This window comes from Zootoca vivipara, chromosome 9 (genome assembly GCF_963506605.1).
Source record: "Zootoca vivipara chromosome 9, rZooViv1.1, whole genome shotgun sequence".
NCBI lineage: Eukaryota > Metazoa > Chordata > Lepidosauria > Squamata > Lacertidae > Zootoca > Zootoca vivipara.
This window is the reverse complement of record NC_083284.1, coordinates 74,081,254-74,101,336: the sequence shown is the minus strand read 5'-3', so window position 1 is coordinate 74,101,336 and position 20,083 is coordinate 74,081,254. Positions and strand designations below refer to the sequence as shown.

The window sequence follows — 20,083 nt, the reverse complement described above, 5'->3', positions numbered from 1 at the left end:
AAAAGTTGAATTTTTTTGTTGTTATCTGGGCTTGTGTGAGACAGGATTCTACTTAGATGTCTAATTTTTTTAAAAAAAAAATTCAGTTTGTTGCAAAATATTATTCTTCCAATGCAGAGAAATTGCTGGCTTCTGTTGGCTTGTGATGGTGCTCAGCAATCAGGCATCACAGGGGCAAAAGGAAGACGTTTTGGTGGTATTGATTGGCAGGAGATACTGAATTATAGCCAGAGGCTGGGCAAGAGGCCAAAAAGTCCAACATGCCTGGAGTATTCAGAGATAGCTTTTCTCTCAAAATTCAAGGCTCCTGTCCCCTTCATTTTAGGAAGCTTGTAGTGATTTGTATTCAAGAATTGTAGAATTGGAAGGGACCATGAGGGTCATCGAACCCAGCCCCTTGCAAAGCAGGAATCTTTTGCCCAATGTCGTCATGGCTTGAACCCATGACGCTGAGATTCAGAGTCTCACGCTGTACCGACTGAGCTATTCAGTTCCAGTTGTAGTGGTTCTCCACTAAGGAATATAAATAAAAATAGATCAACAAATATATCGAGATATCAAGATCACAAATCTTCATGATGTTTTCCAACATAAGCTCCCAGTCCCAGTTCCTCAAAATGCAATTAATGCTGGTTCACTTGTATCTGTCTCCATTCCATGCAAGAAGAATTTGGGGCATAGACTTAAAACAGACATGCTTCTGTTTAACTACTGTACTTTCATGACTAAAGTTGTGGTTTCTGTGTGTGTGTGTGTGTGTGTGTGTGTGAGAGAGAGAGAGAGAGAGAGAGAGAGAGAGAGAGAGAGAGAGAGAGAGAGAGAGAGAGTTAACAAAGCAAAATGGCAATGTTGAAACAGAATCTGTAGCAAAGACCCCACTGTGTAGCAGATCTGAACCTTGTATTGGGGAACAGACCTGGAACCACTTACTCCAGTCCAAACCCCTTGGAAACTCTTCTGACCTCTATCTGGGGTGATTTGTTGACGAAAGAAACTATTTCCCTAGACATATTTTGGTGGAAACTGTAACTTTCCTCTCCTCCTGCATGCATTTTCCCAGGTTCTGATGATTATCGCCTGAAAGAGGCAGCCTTCTGTAATGCTTTCTGGCACTTTTTCTGTGGCTATTCTCCCAGCTTCCTATATATTGAGGAAGAGGAAGAGAAACCAGCACAGCAATTTACCTTGTACGGTTTTCTTTGGCTTCGAAACTTTCTCTCGCGGTGACTGTTTCAAGGGCACCACAGTGTGGAGTGCAGTTTCTCCTCTCCTTACCAAAAGGTTTGGCAGGCGGTGGGGAACAAAACTTCTCTTATGAGCACATGATTAGAAGAAGATGGGGTTGAGGGAGAAAGGGAAGGATACAATAATTACCACAAATCTCAGCCCAGGCCTCTGCTCAACAATGCAGCTTTTGTGGCGATTTCTGCTACTGGTTTAAATGAAATAAATCAAAGCACTCTTAGCTTAACCAGGGCTGGGATCTTTCTCCCTCGGTTCCTTGTGCAATACGGTGTTAGAAGTTTCTGGACAATGCGGTAGGGTCTGAGGCCTCAGTTGGCCAGCCCCACACAGGAGCTCTGGATGGAGAATGGCAGGGCATGGACCCAACCAGGGCCTGACCAAGACAATTTGGCACCTGAGGTGAACCACAGAATGGCACACCCACTCATCAAGAAAGAAGAAATGAGTGACAATCTACATCAGAAATTGGGGGGGGGGGGGATCTACATTGAGAACATAGCTGCCGAGTCTCCCGCTGAAAAAAGCGGGATCAGCAGCGGCACAGCACCGGAAGTCGCTTCTACGCATGTCCGGACATGCGTAGAAGTGACTTCCGGTGCCGCGCTACCCATGTCTGGGCACTGGAAATCGGGCGGTGCCAGGACCCAACATGGAGCCTCCCTGGCAGGTAGGAAATCTGGGGGATTTACGGGATTTTTTCCAATCCAGGTTGCCAGTGGGAAACGGTTTAAAATACGGGGGTTTCCCGTGAAGAACGGGAGACTTGGCAGCTATGATTGAGAACAAGGGGGAGAATTAAATCAACCTTCCTCAATGGTTGAAGTGGGAATTGTGGGAATGTTTAGGGATGCGGGAAAGGTTATATTATTTATAATATCCTATCCCAACTTGCGTTAACAAGTTCACAAACTTTGCAGAGTTTACATTCCCTTTTCAAACACACGCAGCAGCAATAGCGTTTGCATCAGGCTCACCAGAACCTCTACAATAATATTCCTGGTATATTTTCACTCTTAAAAATAAGACATGACACAGTGTTCTTAAAGTATAAACAGTTTACTCACATAAACATTTCTGTTCACAACCGGATCCCAGAAAGGGCAGATTTGCTTATAAAGACATATATACATGTGGAATCTACTCTTAAGAAGTGAGCTCCATTGTCCTCTCTCTGCTGAAAGCTGAGAGGGGATTTCTAACTAAGATGTTGCTTCTTCAAGAACTCAATGAAAAAGAGAAAGGAGGAGGACATAAAATGGTGGCCAGCCCCAACTCTCTACATGAGGGGAGGGTCTGTCTCAGCTCAGGAGCTAAAAGAAGTTCTCATTGGCTGACGCAGACATCTCTCTCTCTCTCTCTCTCTCTCTCTGAATGCTATGATTGACTGCTCTTAACACTTTACATCCCACAGGAATCAAAGGTCATCACAGAAAGGAAAGGTGCCACTCTGAATCAGGCCCAGGAGACCCCAGAGGGCAGCCCCTACCTTTTCCTCCTTAGGAGTGGGAGGAGACCAGCAAGAGGCTGCTGTTGAAGTAGCACTGGGGGTGGGTGGGTGCTAAGGAGGTGGCAGATCCAGCCATAGCCATCACTGTCACAGCAGCAACAACTGTTGATGCCTTCCTTGGAGGCTGGAGCTGCTGTCCCTGTGGATCCTGCAGCCTGAGGTGGTTGCCTCTCCTTGCCTCATGGGTGAACTGGCCCTGGACCCAATGAAAGGGGGCAATTGCCTGCCAGGAAGAGCAAGACTTTGGGCCCAGGAAGGTGACCAGTCCAGGCCCAGAGGAAAGGAATGGGAGCTGCTCTTGATCAAATTTAAAATTAGACTGCTGAACAAAACAGCAATAAAAACTGAGGGATGTGCGTGTGGTTACTTTGTATGCCTGGCAATAACTGGATCTGAATTATCAACCCCAAATCCATCTGTCATGGGTGCTTTAGTTGTGATTCCTCTATTGAAGAGGTTGGTCTAGATGATCTTTAGTATTCCCTTCATACAACAATTCTATGAGTCTATGAAATTGGACCACCTCCATTAGCTTTAAGCAAAATAGGCCCATTCAGAGTCACTACTGCTCAGTCCATGTTGGCTCTGGCCAAGAAATCCCACTAACTTTTCTGTTCCCAAGAAAGTGCACTGCAGTGTTTACTCAGAAGTAGATCCCACTGTCTCAAATAGGACTTACTCCAAGGAAAGTGTGCAACCATAACCACTAAATACTAGGAGCTGCTAAGGAGGAACCGCATGTGGCCATGCCCCACCCCCTTAGAAAAACATCCCCCACCCCAACCTGGGAGGAAAACTAGTTGGGCAGCAATTCTCTGAAGCTCTGGGGCTGGATCCTTCCAGTCAGTGTTCACAGAAGTCTTACTCAAGTCAATTCAATGTGGATACTCTAGACTAGACTGGACCTAATGGTCAGGGGTCCCTTTACCTTTACCTTTACTCTAGACTAGAGCAAAAGAAATGAAGATTGAAGCTGAAGATCTAACTCTAGATAAGCAGACACAGTAAACATACAGATACACACAGAGACATGACAATATTTATTTGAACACAATATGTCCCTGAGATATTGTGAAGAGACAATTATTACATAATCTGCCCTGCACAATGTATTCCTCAGTAATCCTGTCACATCCAGCACTACGAACCATACCACATGTTTTGTGGACTGCAGACATGTATTCAACCACACATTATCCAGGCCTGTCAGGGGTTAATAATATTCGCATACTGACAGACATGTATTTTCTTGAAAGCATATGCAAATATCGCTTATTTCCTTCTGTTGTGTGCTTAGAACAGCGCAGGAAAACGCATCTTCCAAGTCAACATAGCCTATTATTGTGGGAAATTATTCACACGTGCATAGAATATAGTCCTGTGTTACATGCAAGAATATTAAGAAAGAGAGCGTATGAACTAGGTGCCTGTGATTGCAACGAATCAAATAGCTGCGGGACGGATCTGGTGGGATTTTACTAAATCGGCGTTGCGCACAAAAAGCCCATTCACACCGGGGAGGAATGGCCCGTCCGGGCTGCAGAAAAGAACCAGGCAGGCCGATTAACAATCCCTACTAAACAAACACAATCGCGCTTTTTGCAGCGCCCTTGCTTGCTCCGCAGCTTCACCGGGTTGCAAATCGAGAGGATCCTACTGGTATTCCCGGAAGCCAGCAGAGAAAGCTCCGCCGAGCCCCGAGCTGTGTCGCTGCAAGAACTCCAGGCGGAGCAGGGCAAGGTTCTGCCTCTGCGCAAGAAAGCGATCCACGTCGAAGAGGTTAGTCTGGAGTACTGCCCGGCCGGTTGTGTCCTCACCTTCCGCTAACGGTACCAATTGGCGCACATCGAAGCCCTTCTGTCTGGGAGCCGCTCCGAAAACCCGAGGTAACCTCTGCGGACGCCGCGGAGCAGATGCTTCTTCCTGCATCGCGCAGCGGCTTTCATTCCCCTTGCAACAAATCCTATTGACTGGAAAAGAGGTTTCTGTGCAAGACAATGAAACTTACTTCCAAGGAAATGGGGGGGACGCATTGGGTTGCGCCCCAGACGTGTCCTTTCCGACGGAATGAAGGCGCCGATCCTAAGCACAGCGGGACGTTGGAGTGCGCGTCCTTGGCGCAGCGCTCCAGGAGTCGCACTGGCCACAAGGGGGCGAGGATCCGTTTGGCGGTGCGAGAAAGAAGACTTTCACTTACGCGCAACTATAGCGTAGTAACGAAGTAGCCCCGCGGATGACTGCGCTTATTTCAAAGTACAGTAAGTGCTAAAGATCGAAGGTTACAACCCGGGAGCAGTAGACAAACAGGAGGTGGGGATCTTCCCGGAGTGTTCAGCTTCTTATCTTAAAATCAAGTCTGCTCGCTTTTAAATTGATGGAGATCCAAAGGAGAAGATTTAGGCAGCGGTCTACTCAACGAGAAGCAATTTTCTCCCACATTCCAGTGGGTCTGCAGTGACACTAGGATGTTTGACAACCATTTTGACACTTTAAAATGGTTGTGCGCACCCACCTCCCACTGTGTCTTGAACTCCCTCGCAATGTTTTGCTAAGGACCACTCATTCTTATGCTATATTCTTAAACCGTCCTAAGTCATCTTTAGGAGTTTCTAAGCTTAATATGGAACATCTAGGCAGCTTGAAGGCACGGTCTCAAGACAACAACCCGGCGCACAGCCTTATCCTATGCGTATTGTCTATGAGGAACTGCGTCCGATGGGACTTCCTCCGGCCCGGGACACGAGTATCCGGCTGCAGCCTAAGCCTTAGCTGTAGCCCTAAGGACTTCAGTCTGTGGGTGGATCGCTGGGGCCCAAAGCTCGCAGACAACATCCAGGCCGCAGGTGGACCCTCGCTCTGTCCTGCTCCTCATTTGGGCTCCGCAGCCGAATGCCGTGGGTTTCAACGGGCCCCGGCAGCTGTCTCAGCCAAAACAATGGGGTGAGGACAGGACGGATGATACATTGAATCCGCTTAGGTCGTGGCGAGACTGCCACGACGTGTTGGATTCTCCGGATCGGATCTTGCAGTGGAAAGCAGAAGGGGAGGGGGGCCCGAGAGAGAAGGTGACGCGCCTGTGTCCGCTGGAGGGACCCGGAGAGTAGAGAGAGGATGCGAAGGGGGAGCGAGAGCTGAAAAGCCCAGAATTATCAGTCGCCTCTGGCTTGGAGCTGCTGCTTCCCACCGACGCAAACGCCCAGCCCTGCTCTCAAACTAATGTCGAGTAACACTTGGACTCGAGATCTCATATCGATTGCACACGTCTGCATTTTAAAATTATTGTCAAGTGTGTGCAAAAAGGCCCGTCAAAGGCAGAGGCAGCGATCCCAGACGCCTTTGCACGGGAGCCACTGCCAATAGAAAGGACACCCTTTCTATTTAGCGCGGAGTGACAATGAGTTCGGATTGATGGCGGCGTCCTAGTTAAAATCGCCCATAATTCAAAGCACCGCCTGTCTGAGTGCAGAATTTGGGGTCCTGCCTGAGGCTGCAGGATGCCGGAGGATCCAATCTCATTGAACTCAGCTGAACCTGCTTCCTGGTCTAGACGCGGGCTGTGAGCCTTTTCGGAGAGGCCAGGCGTCCGGCTGCGGTTCTAACCGCGAGCTCTTGGGGGTAAATTGAATGGGACGGGAGTCCCCAATATACACGTGCTTAGGACAGGGATATACGTGGCGAGGTCTTTGGGGGTGAGAAGTTGGAGTTTCGATGGAAGGAGAAAAGACACTGAAGAAAAAGGAGGGAGCAAGACAGCGGGAACTTTCCTCCCGCTCCATCCCCGACGCAAACCGGGCCAAGCCCGTCACTCCTCTATTCGCCTTAGGCCAGTGGGAATGTTTGTTGGGAAGTTCTCCTGCTCAAGCTCCTGCGGGAGATCCGCGCACTGGATGCATTTCTGGAAGGCGGTTTCCATGACCGTGTTTGCTTCCCACACTTTGTGCTATGCCGCGCGCGAAAGAAAGAGAGAGCACCTGTCATCACGGATGCTTCAGTTTAGAGTCCTGCATTGCAGGGGGTTGGACTAGATGACCCTCGGGATCCCTTCCAACTCTACAATTTCTTTAGTCTATCTTCTTATAAATGATTTTTTCCTAATAAAATATTAATTTTAAAAAACCCTCTATCATTTTATGAATCTATATGAGAGAGAGACAGGAGGAGTCTTCGGGGAACAGCTCCGACCCCGTCTTGAGCCAAGAGGCTCCGTGTCTGCTTGACATCTTGAAGCTTAAATAACCGTCAGGGCCGCTTTGTTAACTGCCTGGCAGCCAAGTGCCTCGTTACGCCTGATTGAGCTAATTGCTTTGAAATAGGATATATTATCTATAATTATAGAGATCTTTGAGGAGACAGCCAGCCTTGTGCTTTCATCTTGCCCAAGTGCATCAAAATGTCGCGATCAAATTAATTTGGGCCACTTGAAATAGTGCCCTCCATTCATCCAGCCTTAAAGAGGCAAGGATCCCTTTTTGTTGGGGGGGGGCGGTATGAGAGAGATTGGGAGGGAAAGCTCGTTTGATCAGGATAATTACTGAACTCGGGAATCCATGAGAAGTGTTTATGGCCGGGGCAGGGTTGGGGGGTGGGGTCGGGTGCGCTCCTTATCCAGTTTGACTTCGACCCGCAGCCGGAGAATTTACAAAGTCTGCAAAGGGAGAGACGGTTTTAAAAACCTCGTCTTGGAGTAAGGGTTTCTCCAGATAAAGCGAATGGGGGCGGTAATCTCGCCCCTCTTCCCTGCCTTAAATGCATTACTTGGAGTTTATTCTCGCTCAGATTAATAGGACCTTACTCCAAGTACTGTAAGTATACACGCTCTTCAGTTTTGCTACTTTAAAATAGATTTCATCAAAATATATGGGACCGACGGCAATTCCACTCATTAGTTCAAGGTTCAAATGCACACCTAAAATGCGTACGCATGCGACACCATAGCTGCCAAGTTATCCCCTTTTTTAAGGGATTTTCCCTTATGCTGAATAGGCTTCCTCGCGAGAAAAGGGAAAACTTGGCAGCTATGATGCGACACGCATGTATATGCAAACCCGTGTTTCATAGGGACACACTCACCAAGGAGTCATAGTTGCCTGTCAAATGTTAGGAGAGACATTGCATATATTTCTGTAAATCAAGAAAATATTTTAAAAATAATAATGTTGGTTTTGGTTTTAGCTGCATGCATACATTTTAAAATGCCGGTGGTGCAACACACATTATTTGATTTGCCATCTCTCGATTATTGCCCACTTGGTGACCGGTGGAAGCTGAATGTGCGAACTCGCCCCACTGGGAAGAGTACTGAATTTAAGGAGAAGGAAGGCGAAGTCAGGATAAGGCACAAATGACAAGGGCTTGTTCACGGACACCTCCATGACGCACTTGAAATGTCTTGACTCCTGCGTTTGCGGTGATGCGAAAGTTACACAGGCGGTGTTCTGGATTGGGGAAGGCTCATTAGCACGTGCAGTTAATCGCTTGATGTTGCGGGTTCTCAAGTGTGAATCGCCTTGCACGGTTCAGGAACTGACCAAGGTTCCAAGAGTTATGTACACGCACACACACACTCCAAGTCTAAGAAGGCAAACCCCAGCGCAACGCCCTACAATGGGAGCAACGGCCCCGATGTTCAACTAATACGCGCCGTCTACACGGATCCACGAAAACGAACAGGAATTCTTTCCCACTTATTTCAAGGGGACTGAGGAAGACAGGCTGTGCTCAGTGCGCTTAAGATCAAGGGGCAAGAGGCACTTTTAAATACCAGCAGAAGAACCTCTCTCGAAGAAGTCTTCAATTCCATCAGCTGAATTGGGCTATGAAATCTCACGGACTTCCCTAGCTCTTAAGCGACGCCCCCTCCCCGGTGTTCCGTTCCTGTGCCCGGTATTTTCTTTGGGTATGGTATAGCTCCAGCAACCAGAAATCAGAGGTAACGAGGGCTGTCCCGCTCAACTCTTAAGCGCTTAAGTGTGATTCACACGTGCATGTAACCCCGCCATACCTCCAAACTGTATGCCGAACCCTTCGCGATTGGCAAGTGAATGTATGGACGGGAGTCCCCCTAGAAAGCCCTGCGTTTCCGGTGAAGTGTAATCACCTTTCGGTCACCTGTGCAGTACCGGCTGCTGCTGCAGTTCAGGGGTACTACAAGTCATCGCTTCAGGGGTTTAGTCGTCAAGCGACGGACATGCAAACTAACACCCAGGACCTCATCTATTTCCATAGCTGCCAAGTTTTCCCTTTTCTCGCGAGGAAGCCTATTCAGCATAATGGAAAATCCCTTAAAAAAAGGGATAACTTGGCAGCTATGTCTATTTCGATGGGAGCGACTTCCCAGATTCTAGTCATTTGGGAGAGGAAACTCGAGCGGACAGAACCCTGGTTAAATTCAGCAAATGGAGCTGGGTAAATTTACAAGGCGGCTAGGTTTGCATCCAAGGGCTGGGGCTTCTCTGTACTGTTGCAAATGGGACTTGTAGCTCAGAATCCTTCGATTTAAGATGCCCAATGCCCAATTCATAGTTTCGATAGGATTTGTTTCCAAGTATAGATATTTAGTAATCGGTGTTATGCTCGCATCAATCACTGCACATTTATTTTTAAATTAAGCTTCGCTGAATAAAGTGGGACTTAAAAAAAGCCATGGTTGAAATTCTGTTGTTGTTTTGTTTTGCTTTGCTTTGCTTTAAAGTTATATTATCATTAAATTATCTGTTCCACCCAAGAGGAGCAGGGTCCCCTACCCCCACTTCTCTCTCTCTCTCTCTCTCTCAAAAACTTCCCCGCTCCTTCCTTCAAAGAAATGGTTGAGGACAAACGGGGTAAATAATCTGTTAGCCTGTTGTGCCCATTTATAATAAGCGCAATAAAAAAAATTGGAGACTCTTACGCAACGAGAATCCACACAAAATTTTGTTGCACGGATTTCATGCGGCCTCCTGCGCCATAGCTGCCAAGTTTTCCCTTTTCTCCCGAGGAGGCCTATTCAGCATAATGGAATTTCCCTTAAAAAAGGGGATAACTTGGCAGCTATGTCCTGCGCTCAAAAAAACCCAACAGCCCATCGGGGAAGGACTCACTTTGGCTAAGTCAGTAAAAGTCTCTTCTGCGGAAGCCGCAATCTTGCCGGCTTGAAAAGGACAAGCAAGCGCCTGAGTGGGACGCTGGAAAAGCGCGCCCTCAAGCACCGTTGCAACCGTAAAGTGGGACCGGTGTTATGACTGGCGGGAGAAATTTTCGGGATTCCGGAATGGGATTTCCACATCTCCCACCCCCCACCATAGCTGCCAAGTTATCCCTTTTTTTAAGGGATTTTCCATTATGCTGAATAGGCTTCCTCGCGAGAAAAGGGAAAACTTGGCAGCTATGCCCCCCACCCCCACCACACATGCAGCGCCCCAGCGGCAATGCCTGGCCTCAGTCCTGCTGTCTGAGCAGCTTTCTCGCGGGGCTGCCTCGGGAGCTGGGGTCCTTTCCTCCCCCAAGGCTTAATGGTCCTGACTAGCAATGTCCACCTCTTCCCCCACAGACCCCTATCCCCGTCGAAGCAACGCCCAAGGAGCTGGGCTGGTGGGAACAGCTGCCGACTGCGCTCACATGAGTGCCAGTTATCCTCTTCTGCAACATCCTCCCGCTTTTGGGGGGTGAAGGGGGTTCCAGAGAATTGCCGGTGCGGCCCCAAAGCAAAAGAACTGCGAGGGGCTGGATCCCGCGTCTTCCCCGATGGGGCGGGGGCGGGGGAGGGAAGAGAGGCGGGGTTGGGCGAGCGCGCTCCTTTGGCCCGGCTGCTTGCGTCGGGGTCCTCGCCGGGCTCCGGCGCCTCGCTCCCTGGACGCGGGTTCGCGTCCTCAATAGGCCCTCCAGCGGGAGCCTTTGATGCCGCCGCCGCTGGCGCCTCCAGACAACATCCCTTGTCTGCCCAGTAGAGGCACTGACTAATCGTGACAGATTGTTTATTCTCGCAATTAGCGACGCGGCCGCTTCTGGGGCGCCCGCGCAGACGCCCCTTGGACCAGGCCGGCCGTGCGGTCCAAGGGCAGCGGGAGAGGCGCGCGAGAAGCGGACCAAGCTGGGTTCCCACCAAAGGCAATCTGGCCGCGAGAAGCGGGATAAAAGAGCGGGAAAGGCGCAGTGTTTTGTGCTTGGAGCCAGCGCGTCCCCCCTCCAAAAAAATCCTATCGATTTTACTACAATATTTGGTCCACGGGTCAGAGAAGCTAGCAGACTCGTTCCTTTCACGGAGAGCCCGAGGGTTCCGGCCTAAGTTCTTTCTGGAGATCCGCATGGTAGGCCCCAAGGGTGGGTGGGCGGACGGAACTTTCCCCAATGAGTCTAAGAAAGGACCCTGTGAGAAAGGACCAGTGTAGAAAGGGCATTAGGATCGGGCGGTTCTTCCTAGGAATGCGCAAACACACCGCAGCACAACTATTCGGGACTACATCCACGCTGTATACTAAAACGGGGAAACTTTAAGTCGATTTCTCCCACAAAGCAGACCGCATCCTTGTGGAAGGAAATTTCACTGCTATCCAAGAACCTTTTCAATATGGGGTGAAACCAGGACACGTAGGTGTACTCGTGATTTATTGGTTTACTTGGTTTCATACGATTTCATATAACCAATTTATTGGTTTCATAGATTTCTTGAGGCCTGCAACAACTGTATGCGCCTTAGATAGGAATATACTTCAGTCCAATAAATGGTTTAAGCGCTCCAGATCTATTCTAGTCTTAAGATCTTGCGCACACGCAGACACCCCTACCACTTCAGGAACACTCTCCAAATCACAGCGGGCACGCGCGCCCCCGTTCTCCCTTTCTGTAAATCCATGAATCACAAATCGCTCATCCCTCCCTAGAAGTAAATACTTTTAGGCTGCAGGCCTATATGACCATTTACCCGAAGCTCCGTGGGCCTTACTACTGAGTAAGATTTTGCTGTTAAACCCCAAGATGGTCCGTGGGAGTTAAACATAAGCTTCCATTTTTTTCGGGGTTAAGTTTAGCTTTTTCGTTCATCACTAAGCCTTAGGTTACTTTTCCGCATTTATTTCGATGGCTATTCTTTGAGCACCCGTTACACGGGTGATCCCCCTATCCTGTTATTATTGTTTCAATAACAGCAGCAGCAGGAACATGTCCCAGGAGAGCTCTGTTAATATGAGCAAGTTCGTTTTTCATCCGAAAAGAAGGTCTTCTCTTCAATGAGGGTTTTTTTGTTGGGTTTTTTTTTGGTGGGGTGGGGGGAGGAAGGATGAACCAGGCGCTCTAGGTACACACTGGGAGTCTCGATGAGAGCCAGTGTGGAGCAGCGGTTAAGAGCGTTAGCTAGCCTCGGAAGATCTTTGTTCCTCCTCAACTATGAAACGTCGCGAGGCTTTAGGCCTACTCTCGCCAAGCCTAGCCCACCTCACAGGGCTGTTGTGAAGGGAAGTTGGGGGGGATTCACATACGTGGCCATGAGCTCCTTGGAGGGAAATTTTCATACAGGAAAGATATTTATGCAGTAAATAAATAACGATACTCGAGCTTGAGGTCGAAGCTGGACATCCATCTATGGTAACGCAATACTGGGTGTCTATGAGAGAACCTAGACGCACGAACACTTCCCACTTCCCTTACCTCGGCTCCTTTGCGTATTGACAAACCTAGCTTTACTGTGCCTGTGACATCCACCCATCCATCCCATAATCTAAGAGCTCATAACCTCCCGTCTTCCTCGGGCCCCGTTCAAAAGGCAGGGGCTCCGCTGTCCCTCCGCGTTTACATAATTGCCCTTAAATGACTGCGAGAAGCTCTTGTGTTTCGCAGAGATTAGAGCCCCGCAACTATCAATAAACTTTTCCCAGCAAGCGGCCAATCCCATTATGAGAGAGAGCAGCGCCTTTTACTGCACATCCGTCCTGGCCGCGAGGATAAGGGATCGTAAAAGGCATTCACGAGACAAAATCTCCTTTTTAAGACCTTAATTGGTCGGGACTAGAGGTTAGACTTCCTTTAGGGTATTAACGCTCCAATCTCTAGGCACCTTTACAATGATTCTTAACCAAAGAATGATCCCGTCGCCACACTGTATGCCTTATCCATACAAACAGAGCTCTATGAAAGATACACTATACAAATGATGGGCAGGTTTTGCCTCTCTTTTTTGAAAGCCGATGGGGAAGACTAGCTATACTGTATCTACATTGAGACTGGGTCATACCCAGGGCAGATCGCAACCTCATCTAAATCCCTACAAAATCAAGTACAGTATGCTAATTTGATTATAAATGATTATAAATAAGCTTAAACCCTATACATTTGGGACCCAGGTGGCGCTGTGGTTAAACCACTGAGCCTAGGGCTTGCTGATCAGAAGGTCGGCGGTTCGAATCCCTGTGACGGGATGAGCTCCCGTTGCTCGGTCCCAGCTCCTGCCAACCTAGCAGTTCGAAAGCACGTCAAAATGCAAGTAGATAAATAGGAACCGCTACAGCGGGAAGGTAAACGGCGTTTCCGTGTGCTGCTCCGGTTTGCCAGAAGCGGCTTTGTCATGCTGGCCACATGACCTGGAAGCTGTACGCCGGCTCCCTCGGCCAATAATGCGAGATGAGCGTGCAACCCCAGAGTCGGTCACGACTGGACCTAATGGTCAGGCTATACCTAATGTATCTATACATACATACATACATACATACATACATACATACATACATACATACATACATACATACATACATACACCGTATTTAATTCATTGGCTTATAAATTGGCCTCTCTGTGGTTTTTTGTTTGTTTTTGTTAGTTTGGGGTGTTTATTGTACTTAAGAAGAACTATTGTTTCACAACCAGAGAGGTTGCCATCCCATCCACACTTGTTTGGAATGAGTCTCATTGCACTTACTTCCGAGTAAGCTACACGACGATGCAGCCAAATTTAAGAGCTTTTCCCCACGTTGATTTCCCCTCCAAAAGCGAAAGGCATGTGTAAACGTATCCCTTTGAAATCAGTGAGCATCAAAATGATATTGGGCGGCGGGGGTGGGCAAATATTACATATTATTACAGCATTCTCTCGCGCGCGCACGCGCGCGAATACTGCCCATATTCAAAGAAGACTTATTTATTTTATTTCATATTTATTTCACAAACTCTATATACCGCTTGATTGTCGGAGACACTTCAAAGAGAATAAAAACTCCAAATGGTTAACGTAGAACTAGATTGCATGCCGCTGATTGCAAAGAGAAGGGGCAAAATGATTATTCTATGATAATCTGGAGATGTGCCTCGCTCTTCCCAAGCAAAGCTGCCGCCCGCAGCTCAGGCTCGCGGAATTTCCATTGCAGAAACAGAGCAAGCGGGGACGAAAGGGAATCCAAGCAAAACAAACAACCCCGCGACGGCGACGCGAGGTGAATGGGAGTTGCTCAGAGGCGGAGAACGAAAGTCCGGCGCGCAATTGCTCCTGGCTACTGCAGAGCAAAGTTTGCTTCACGGCCGCGCCGGGCAGAGTCGAGCGGAGGCGCGCCGGGCGATCCCGCCTCCTCTTCCTCCGCCTCCTGGTCCTCCTCGCGCGCTCTCTTGCGCGCCGCACCCAATGGGAAGGCAGCGGGACCCCCCCTTCGGAGCGCGGATTGGCCGCCGTCGGGGGCGGCCTGGCTTTATTAGCCCGCCTGGCTCGGTTCCGGGCCTCGCAAAGCGGAGCCCTGACGAGCGAAGGCGCCGCGCAGCTGAGAGCGCGGGTAGGGCTTGGCTCTGACTACGCGCCCACCTCCATGAGCGACGGCTGCGAGAGCTGGAGCGCCGGCGGGGGGACGGGGGGAGCTGCATGGCCCCGGCACTGGAAATGACTTCTGCTCAGAGCGCGGGGGGAAGCGAGGAGCCACCCGCGCCGGCCTTCGGCAAGCCCGGCCCGACGGGGCCCCCGGGGGCCACCATGGGCCGGGAGGCGGGCGGCGGCGGCGGCAACAAGCCTAAGGCGGCTCCGGCTCTTCTACCCTTCAGCGTCGAAGCGCTCATGGCCGACCGCAGAAAGCCCGGCAGCCTGTCCAGAGGGCCCGAGCGGGGGGAGCCGTCGGCGCACCCGAGGACCCTCAGTCCCAGGATGGGGGCGCCCTCTGCCGCGGCGCCGGAGAGACCGGCCTCGGCGCTCGCCATCGCCAGCCATTTTGCTGTCGGGGGATTAGTCCAAGTGCCCGAAGAGGCGCTCGCCAAAGCCGAAAGCCCTGAGAAGCCGGAGCGGACGTCCTGGATGCAAAGCCCCCGCTTCTCTCCGCCGCCGCCAAGTAAGTGAGCAGCCGGGGAAGCGCACGTGGACGTGGCCAGGAAGCGAATAGCCAAAACGCTGCGGTAGCCACACACCGCCCGGTTGAGGATGGGGAAGCCGGTCTCGGCTGTCACTTAAGACAAGGGGACTTTTTACTTTCAAGTAAATGCATGTGTTGAGCGTCGGAGAGATGTTCCAGGTTGCTGCTTTCGCTCGTGGAACTTTAGTTGCTAGTTAAACAAAATACCAAAAAAACAAAAACCCGGCCACCAACTCAAAGCGCGTAGGTGCCGTGCCCGGCCTTAATTCCCAGCACGAATGGGGCAGGCACGCTCAAAAGGTGTTTACTTGGAAGTAAGGAGCATCGGTTTCTAATAGGATCGGATGCCCCTTGCTTAAACCAATCCCAGGTCTCAAGAGGCCTTGCTTCCAAGTCAAAGTGTTAGTCGGATAGCGGCGTTTTAGCCGACTTAAAGCCAAGAGCGCCAAGCAGCCCGGAAGCTGAGATCGATACGACCTTTTTTAGAATATCCTTAGAACCAGAGCAGCTTCTATGCAGCTCCTGCCTTCCTTCCGCTGCTACTTGACTTGGCCCGTGAAGCAGCGGCAAGCTGCCTGCAGCCCGAACGCTGCCCAAGGGGAGCTGTGGAGTTGCGTTCATTGCAGACCGCGTCGCTTCTGTAGAGCCCGTTTGAGGTACCAACCATCTCACTTTTCCCGCAATCTTAACTCCCCGCTGCCTTGAAGCTTGGACTTTCGGTAGAGAGGGGCATTTTCAGACAGCTACAGGCTGTTGGTAAACATTGCTGGCCGGATCCTGCCAATTGACACGCTCGTCCTGTCCCCGGGACCCAGTTGCCCAGAGAGTCCATGGTCCCAGGGATGGGAATGAAAGGTCACTGGTTCCCTGGACCTGGTTTCTGAACCAGTCACCACTTTCCCGGGGGAGGGGGAGGGATGCCAGGGTTTCAGGGCCTGTTCCGCCACCAAGGAGCCCGTTTCTGGACTGAGAGAGAGAGAGAGAGAGACAACCTGGGTAAGGACATTTTAAACCGTTGCGGTTGCAAATTATCTGGAGAACCAGAAAATCGCTATTAGCACTTTCGCACTTTTTAAATAAAAAATGCTAAACAAATAGGAAAACGTAATAATAAGGAAATCCGATGAGTTTCGGCTGCTTATTTCTACTGCGCTTCTCGTTAATGGCCCTTAAATTGCGCTGTTGGGAAACAGAATCAATTGCAGCGAAATCCTTTCCATCACTACTGAGAAATAAATCCCACCGAGTTCATTTGGGAAGACCTTCCCTGTGAGACCTTCCACGAAACATCCCGTGGTCCAGGAAATTTAACTTCCAACTCAAAGTAGTTTACTTTTCTCAGCAAACTTTTTAGGATTGAAGGTGGCGGAGTTCATGTAGACCCAGCCCTGCCGCGCATTCCACCTAAGCCTCGATAATTCGTTTTAAAGAAAGTTGATTTGTTTCTGGATCGTCCTGAGCAGGAGAGGAATTAGCGGGGTCTTTTCTGCCTCCTTTTCTCTCCCGCGGATTAAAACAAGAGTATTTTAGCAGTTAAGTATAAAATATTTTAAGGGCTCTAACTCCTACTTGTGTCCGTGGAAATTCCTTTCAGTCAGTGAGTAGGAGAATCCGGGCAGAGGTGGCTTTGGAGAAAATGTCCATAACATTTCTAGCGATGCTAAATTCCACTTCAATAGATCGCTCTGAAAAATGTCCAGCAGCCTCACTTTTGAAGTTAGGTGTTTCTTCCTTGAAAAGTGATCTCTTGGACTTCCTGCCGATATGTAAAAAGTGAAAAGCAGCTGAAAGTAACAAAACAGGCTTCTCTGGTATTTTTTGCTCAGGGCCCATGTCGTTCTCGATTAATTAGGAGTCTCTTTCCCGCTGGATTCCCAACCCCTGTAATTGCAATTTATTTATAAAATGTTGCCCAGATACCAGCAGGTAATAAGGCGGGGTTTTTTTAAAAGCAATCTTCCAAATTATTGCAAACGGAAAGCGAAGAGAGAATCTGTCCCATATTGTAATTGTCGTTCTGCTATGACTTCCCATGTGCAAGAGACAGAATCTAGAAGGGACGGGGCGGGGGAAGAGTTATGTGAGTGTATCTTCAAAGACTATCGAAATTAAACATATTAGAAAGAATATATTCTCCAGGTCAGTTTAGCGTCCCGGTCAAATCCACCGGGAAAATCTGCAGCAAAGATACTCAGGCATTCCCGAGGCCTCCACTGGTTAACTGTGGCTCTTTTCCTTCAATGGGGTTTGCTGGGAGGGCTTCCCGTTGGAAATGCCTCCAATGGATTTCATAACAGCCGGCAGTCTCGGCCTGTGCACTTTTAACTCAAAGTGATGCGTCTCAGTGGGAATTACTCCCAAGTAAAGGTACCTACGACTACAGTAGCTCCAGTGTCTTTTCTGCTAATGGGAAGATTGAAAGCGATCTACAACTGTTGTGAGAGTTAGCTTCACAATGCAAATGCTTCACTTGGATTCAACTTGACTTGAAGCTATGATTTAAAACAATTAAATTGAATCCGTTAAACCTGCCAGGCTTTATTTTCAAGTAAGTGTGTTTAGCAGTCTAAATTCTTCCGCTCAAAAGGGTGTGGGTCGGAATGCCGAGAATCGTTCTTAAAACAGGCCATAAAAGGAACAAGAGGCGTCCTCACGGACTCCCTAATTAATGACATGCGCAGTCTGTTTCCCAAGAGTGCCATAAACGGGATGTGAGTGACAGGACCTGCCCTTTTAATTTTTTAATTTTTCCCCCTTTAGTTCAATAATTTATGGTTTCCTTCCTTCCCCAACCCCGCTTTCCCTTTCTTATGAACTGCCCCAATACTTTATTCTTCTATCTGGAGCACTAATAAATGCCCCTAACCTCTTAAAGAAAACGCACCATTTTGGGGGCCACGCGCGTCTTCCTCCAGGGATAAGCCTTTTGGAGGGGTTGGCTGTGATGGCGGCGTGGCTTCGCGTGACACCGAGGCACCTCTTGGAAGGCTGCAATCCCATTCGCTTACGTGGGAATAAGGCCTTTTAAAGTGGGTGGGTGAGATCAGGCTGATTTGGGCTGTCAGAACGACCTCTCTCTCATCCAGCTAAAAGTCTCCTCGTTATTTAAATCTGTACAATTCGGTGGGGCTTCCAGCATCCCATTTGTTCAGTTGCAAAATGTCCCCCTGGCTGTAAGTCGACTTGGATTTTCCCATCCGGGAACAGCTCTGCTTCAGTAAAATGCAAGATACAGTCCGTTTGAAAGTCCTTCTGCATTTTAACACGGCTCGCTCTTAAGTGTGTTTAGGATTGTACCACTATACATCCTCCAGGTTCAGACTCCAGTCACTCTGAATCATTGTTACTCCGCTCAGCTGAATTTAAAACCCAGCTCTTGAAATATTCTAACCTGGAAAATCCCGAAGAAATTTGCCTTACAGTTTAAATAATAACCAGAAGCACTGTATTTAATACCAGTTTGGCCCATTAATTTCAATATAGTAGAGCTAAATTGCCTCACTGTGGTTTAACTAGATGACGGTTTAAACAGAGTAAGCTGTCAAACGAGATCCGCCTTACAGCCGGTTTCTAAAACACGTTTACTCTGAAGTACATCCCACTAAATTCAGCCAGCGATGCTTATTTCCTGATAAATTTGGCCAGGATTGCGGGTCCGTCCTCCTGCACTTTAAGAGAGCTCTTCCGCCGAGGCGAGCCTGCAAACGGCTTTTGGGCTTGGGGGTGACCAGGTGGTCTGACCCTGCGCGTCAGCCGGGCTCCATCGCCTTTCTGGGATTGTTGTGCCTTTTGCCCGGGGTGGCGGTCGGGTGGCGTGGCGGCTCTCCCCGCTGGCGCGCCGGGGTGTCTTTGGGAACGTTCTTACCAGGTGTTGCTCGCTGTCTCCGCAGGGCGCGCCAGCCCGCCGGCCTGCACCCTGCGCAAGCACAAGACCAACCGCAAGCCGCGGACGCCCTTCACGACGGCGCAGCTGCTGGCGCTGGAGAGGAAGTTCCGCCAGAAGCAGTACTTGTCCATCGCGGAGCGCGCGGAGTTCTCCAGCTCGCTGAGCCTCACCGAGACGCAGGTCAAGATCTGGTTCCAGAACCGGCGCGCCAAGGCCAAGCGGCTGCAGGAGGCCGAACTGGAGAAGCTGAAGATGGCAGCCAAGCCCATGCTGCCGCCCGCTGCCTTTGGCATCTCCTTTCCTTTGGGCGGCCCGGCGGTGGCGGGCGCCTCTCTGTATGCCTCCTCGGGGCCCTTCCCGCGAGCCGGCCTGCCCGTCACCCCCGTGGGACTCTACACGGCGCACGTGGGCTACAGCATGTACCATCTCACCTAGAACCCCTGTGGGCGAGGGGGGGGGCTCCTCCACCCCAGAGGATCTGTCAGATATGTCAGCCCTCTGGTCCCTCGACGGGAGAGGCACCACCCAGCAGGGAAGGAAGGAGAGCTGGTCCTCTGGACTCGCCCAGGTAAAGCCTCTCTCCAAGGACTGGAATACTCCGCAGGCTTGGGCTGCCCTTTAGGGAACAGGAGTCAGACTGTGGACACCCCGCCCGCCCCCAGGCCCCGAGGACTGCACCTGCTGCTCTTTGCAGCTTGTTCTTCCACCAAGCCCCGTGGAAGGGCTCTGCATACTGTGTAATATAATGTACAGTTCAAAATTTATTATCGTTTATATTAATAGCTATATTTGATAAATAAATTAATTTTAAATGACCTTGGGGTGAATGGTTGGACATTGCTTTCTGCCCTGGAAGGTCTGCAAGGTTTCATTTCATCCAAGCCATCTTAATCTGGGGCCCCTGTTGGTTATTTTGATCATTATTTCTCAAATCTCGCTCTTAGACCCCGCTCCCACCCTTGCATTTCAATGCAGGTTGTGCAGAACTTCCGTCTGGATTCTCTTCAAAAACTTGGAAGTAAAGTGCCTAGGTTTGCAGTGCAAATAACTCTGGTCTTAAGATCAAAGGTGGTGTATTTTCATAGGTCCCCAAATCTAATACTGTACTTGAAAAGTAAGCCTTGTTGCCAGCAGTGGGAAGCTACTTCCCTTTCT

General features: G+C 49.7%; 1 protein-coding gene across 1 annotated transcript; it reads left to right on the top strand.

Annotated features, from left to right (window-relative positions):
* Window positions 1-14,505: 14,505 nt before the first annotated feature.
* On the top strand, window positions 14,506-19,719 carry MSX1 (msh homeobox 1). The gene is made up of 2 exons (XM_035114133.2): window positions 14,506-15,021; window positions 18,933-19,719. The coding sequence occupies exons 1-2, from the start codon at window positions 14,565-14,567 to the stop codon at window positions 19,361-19,363; spliced, it is 888 nt and encodes a 295-aa protein (XP_034970024.1). The 5' UTR covers window positions 14,506-14,564; the 3' UTR covers window positions 19,364-19,719.
* The last annotated feature ends 364 nt before the right edge of the window (window positions 19,720-20,083 follow it).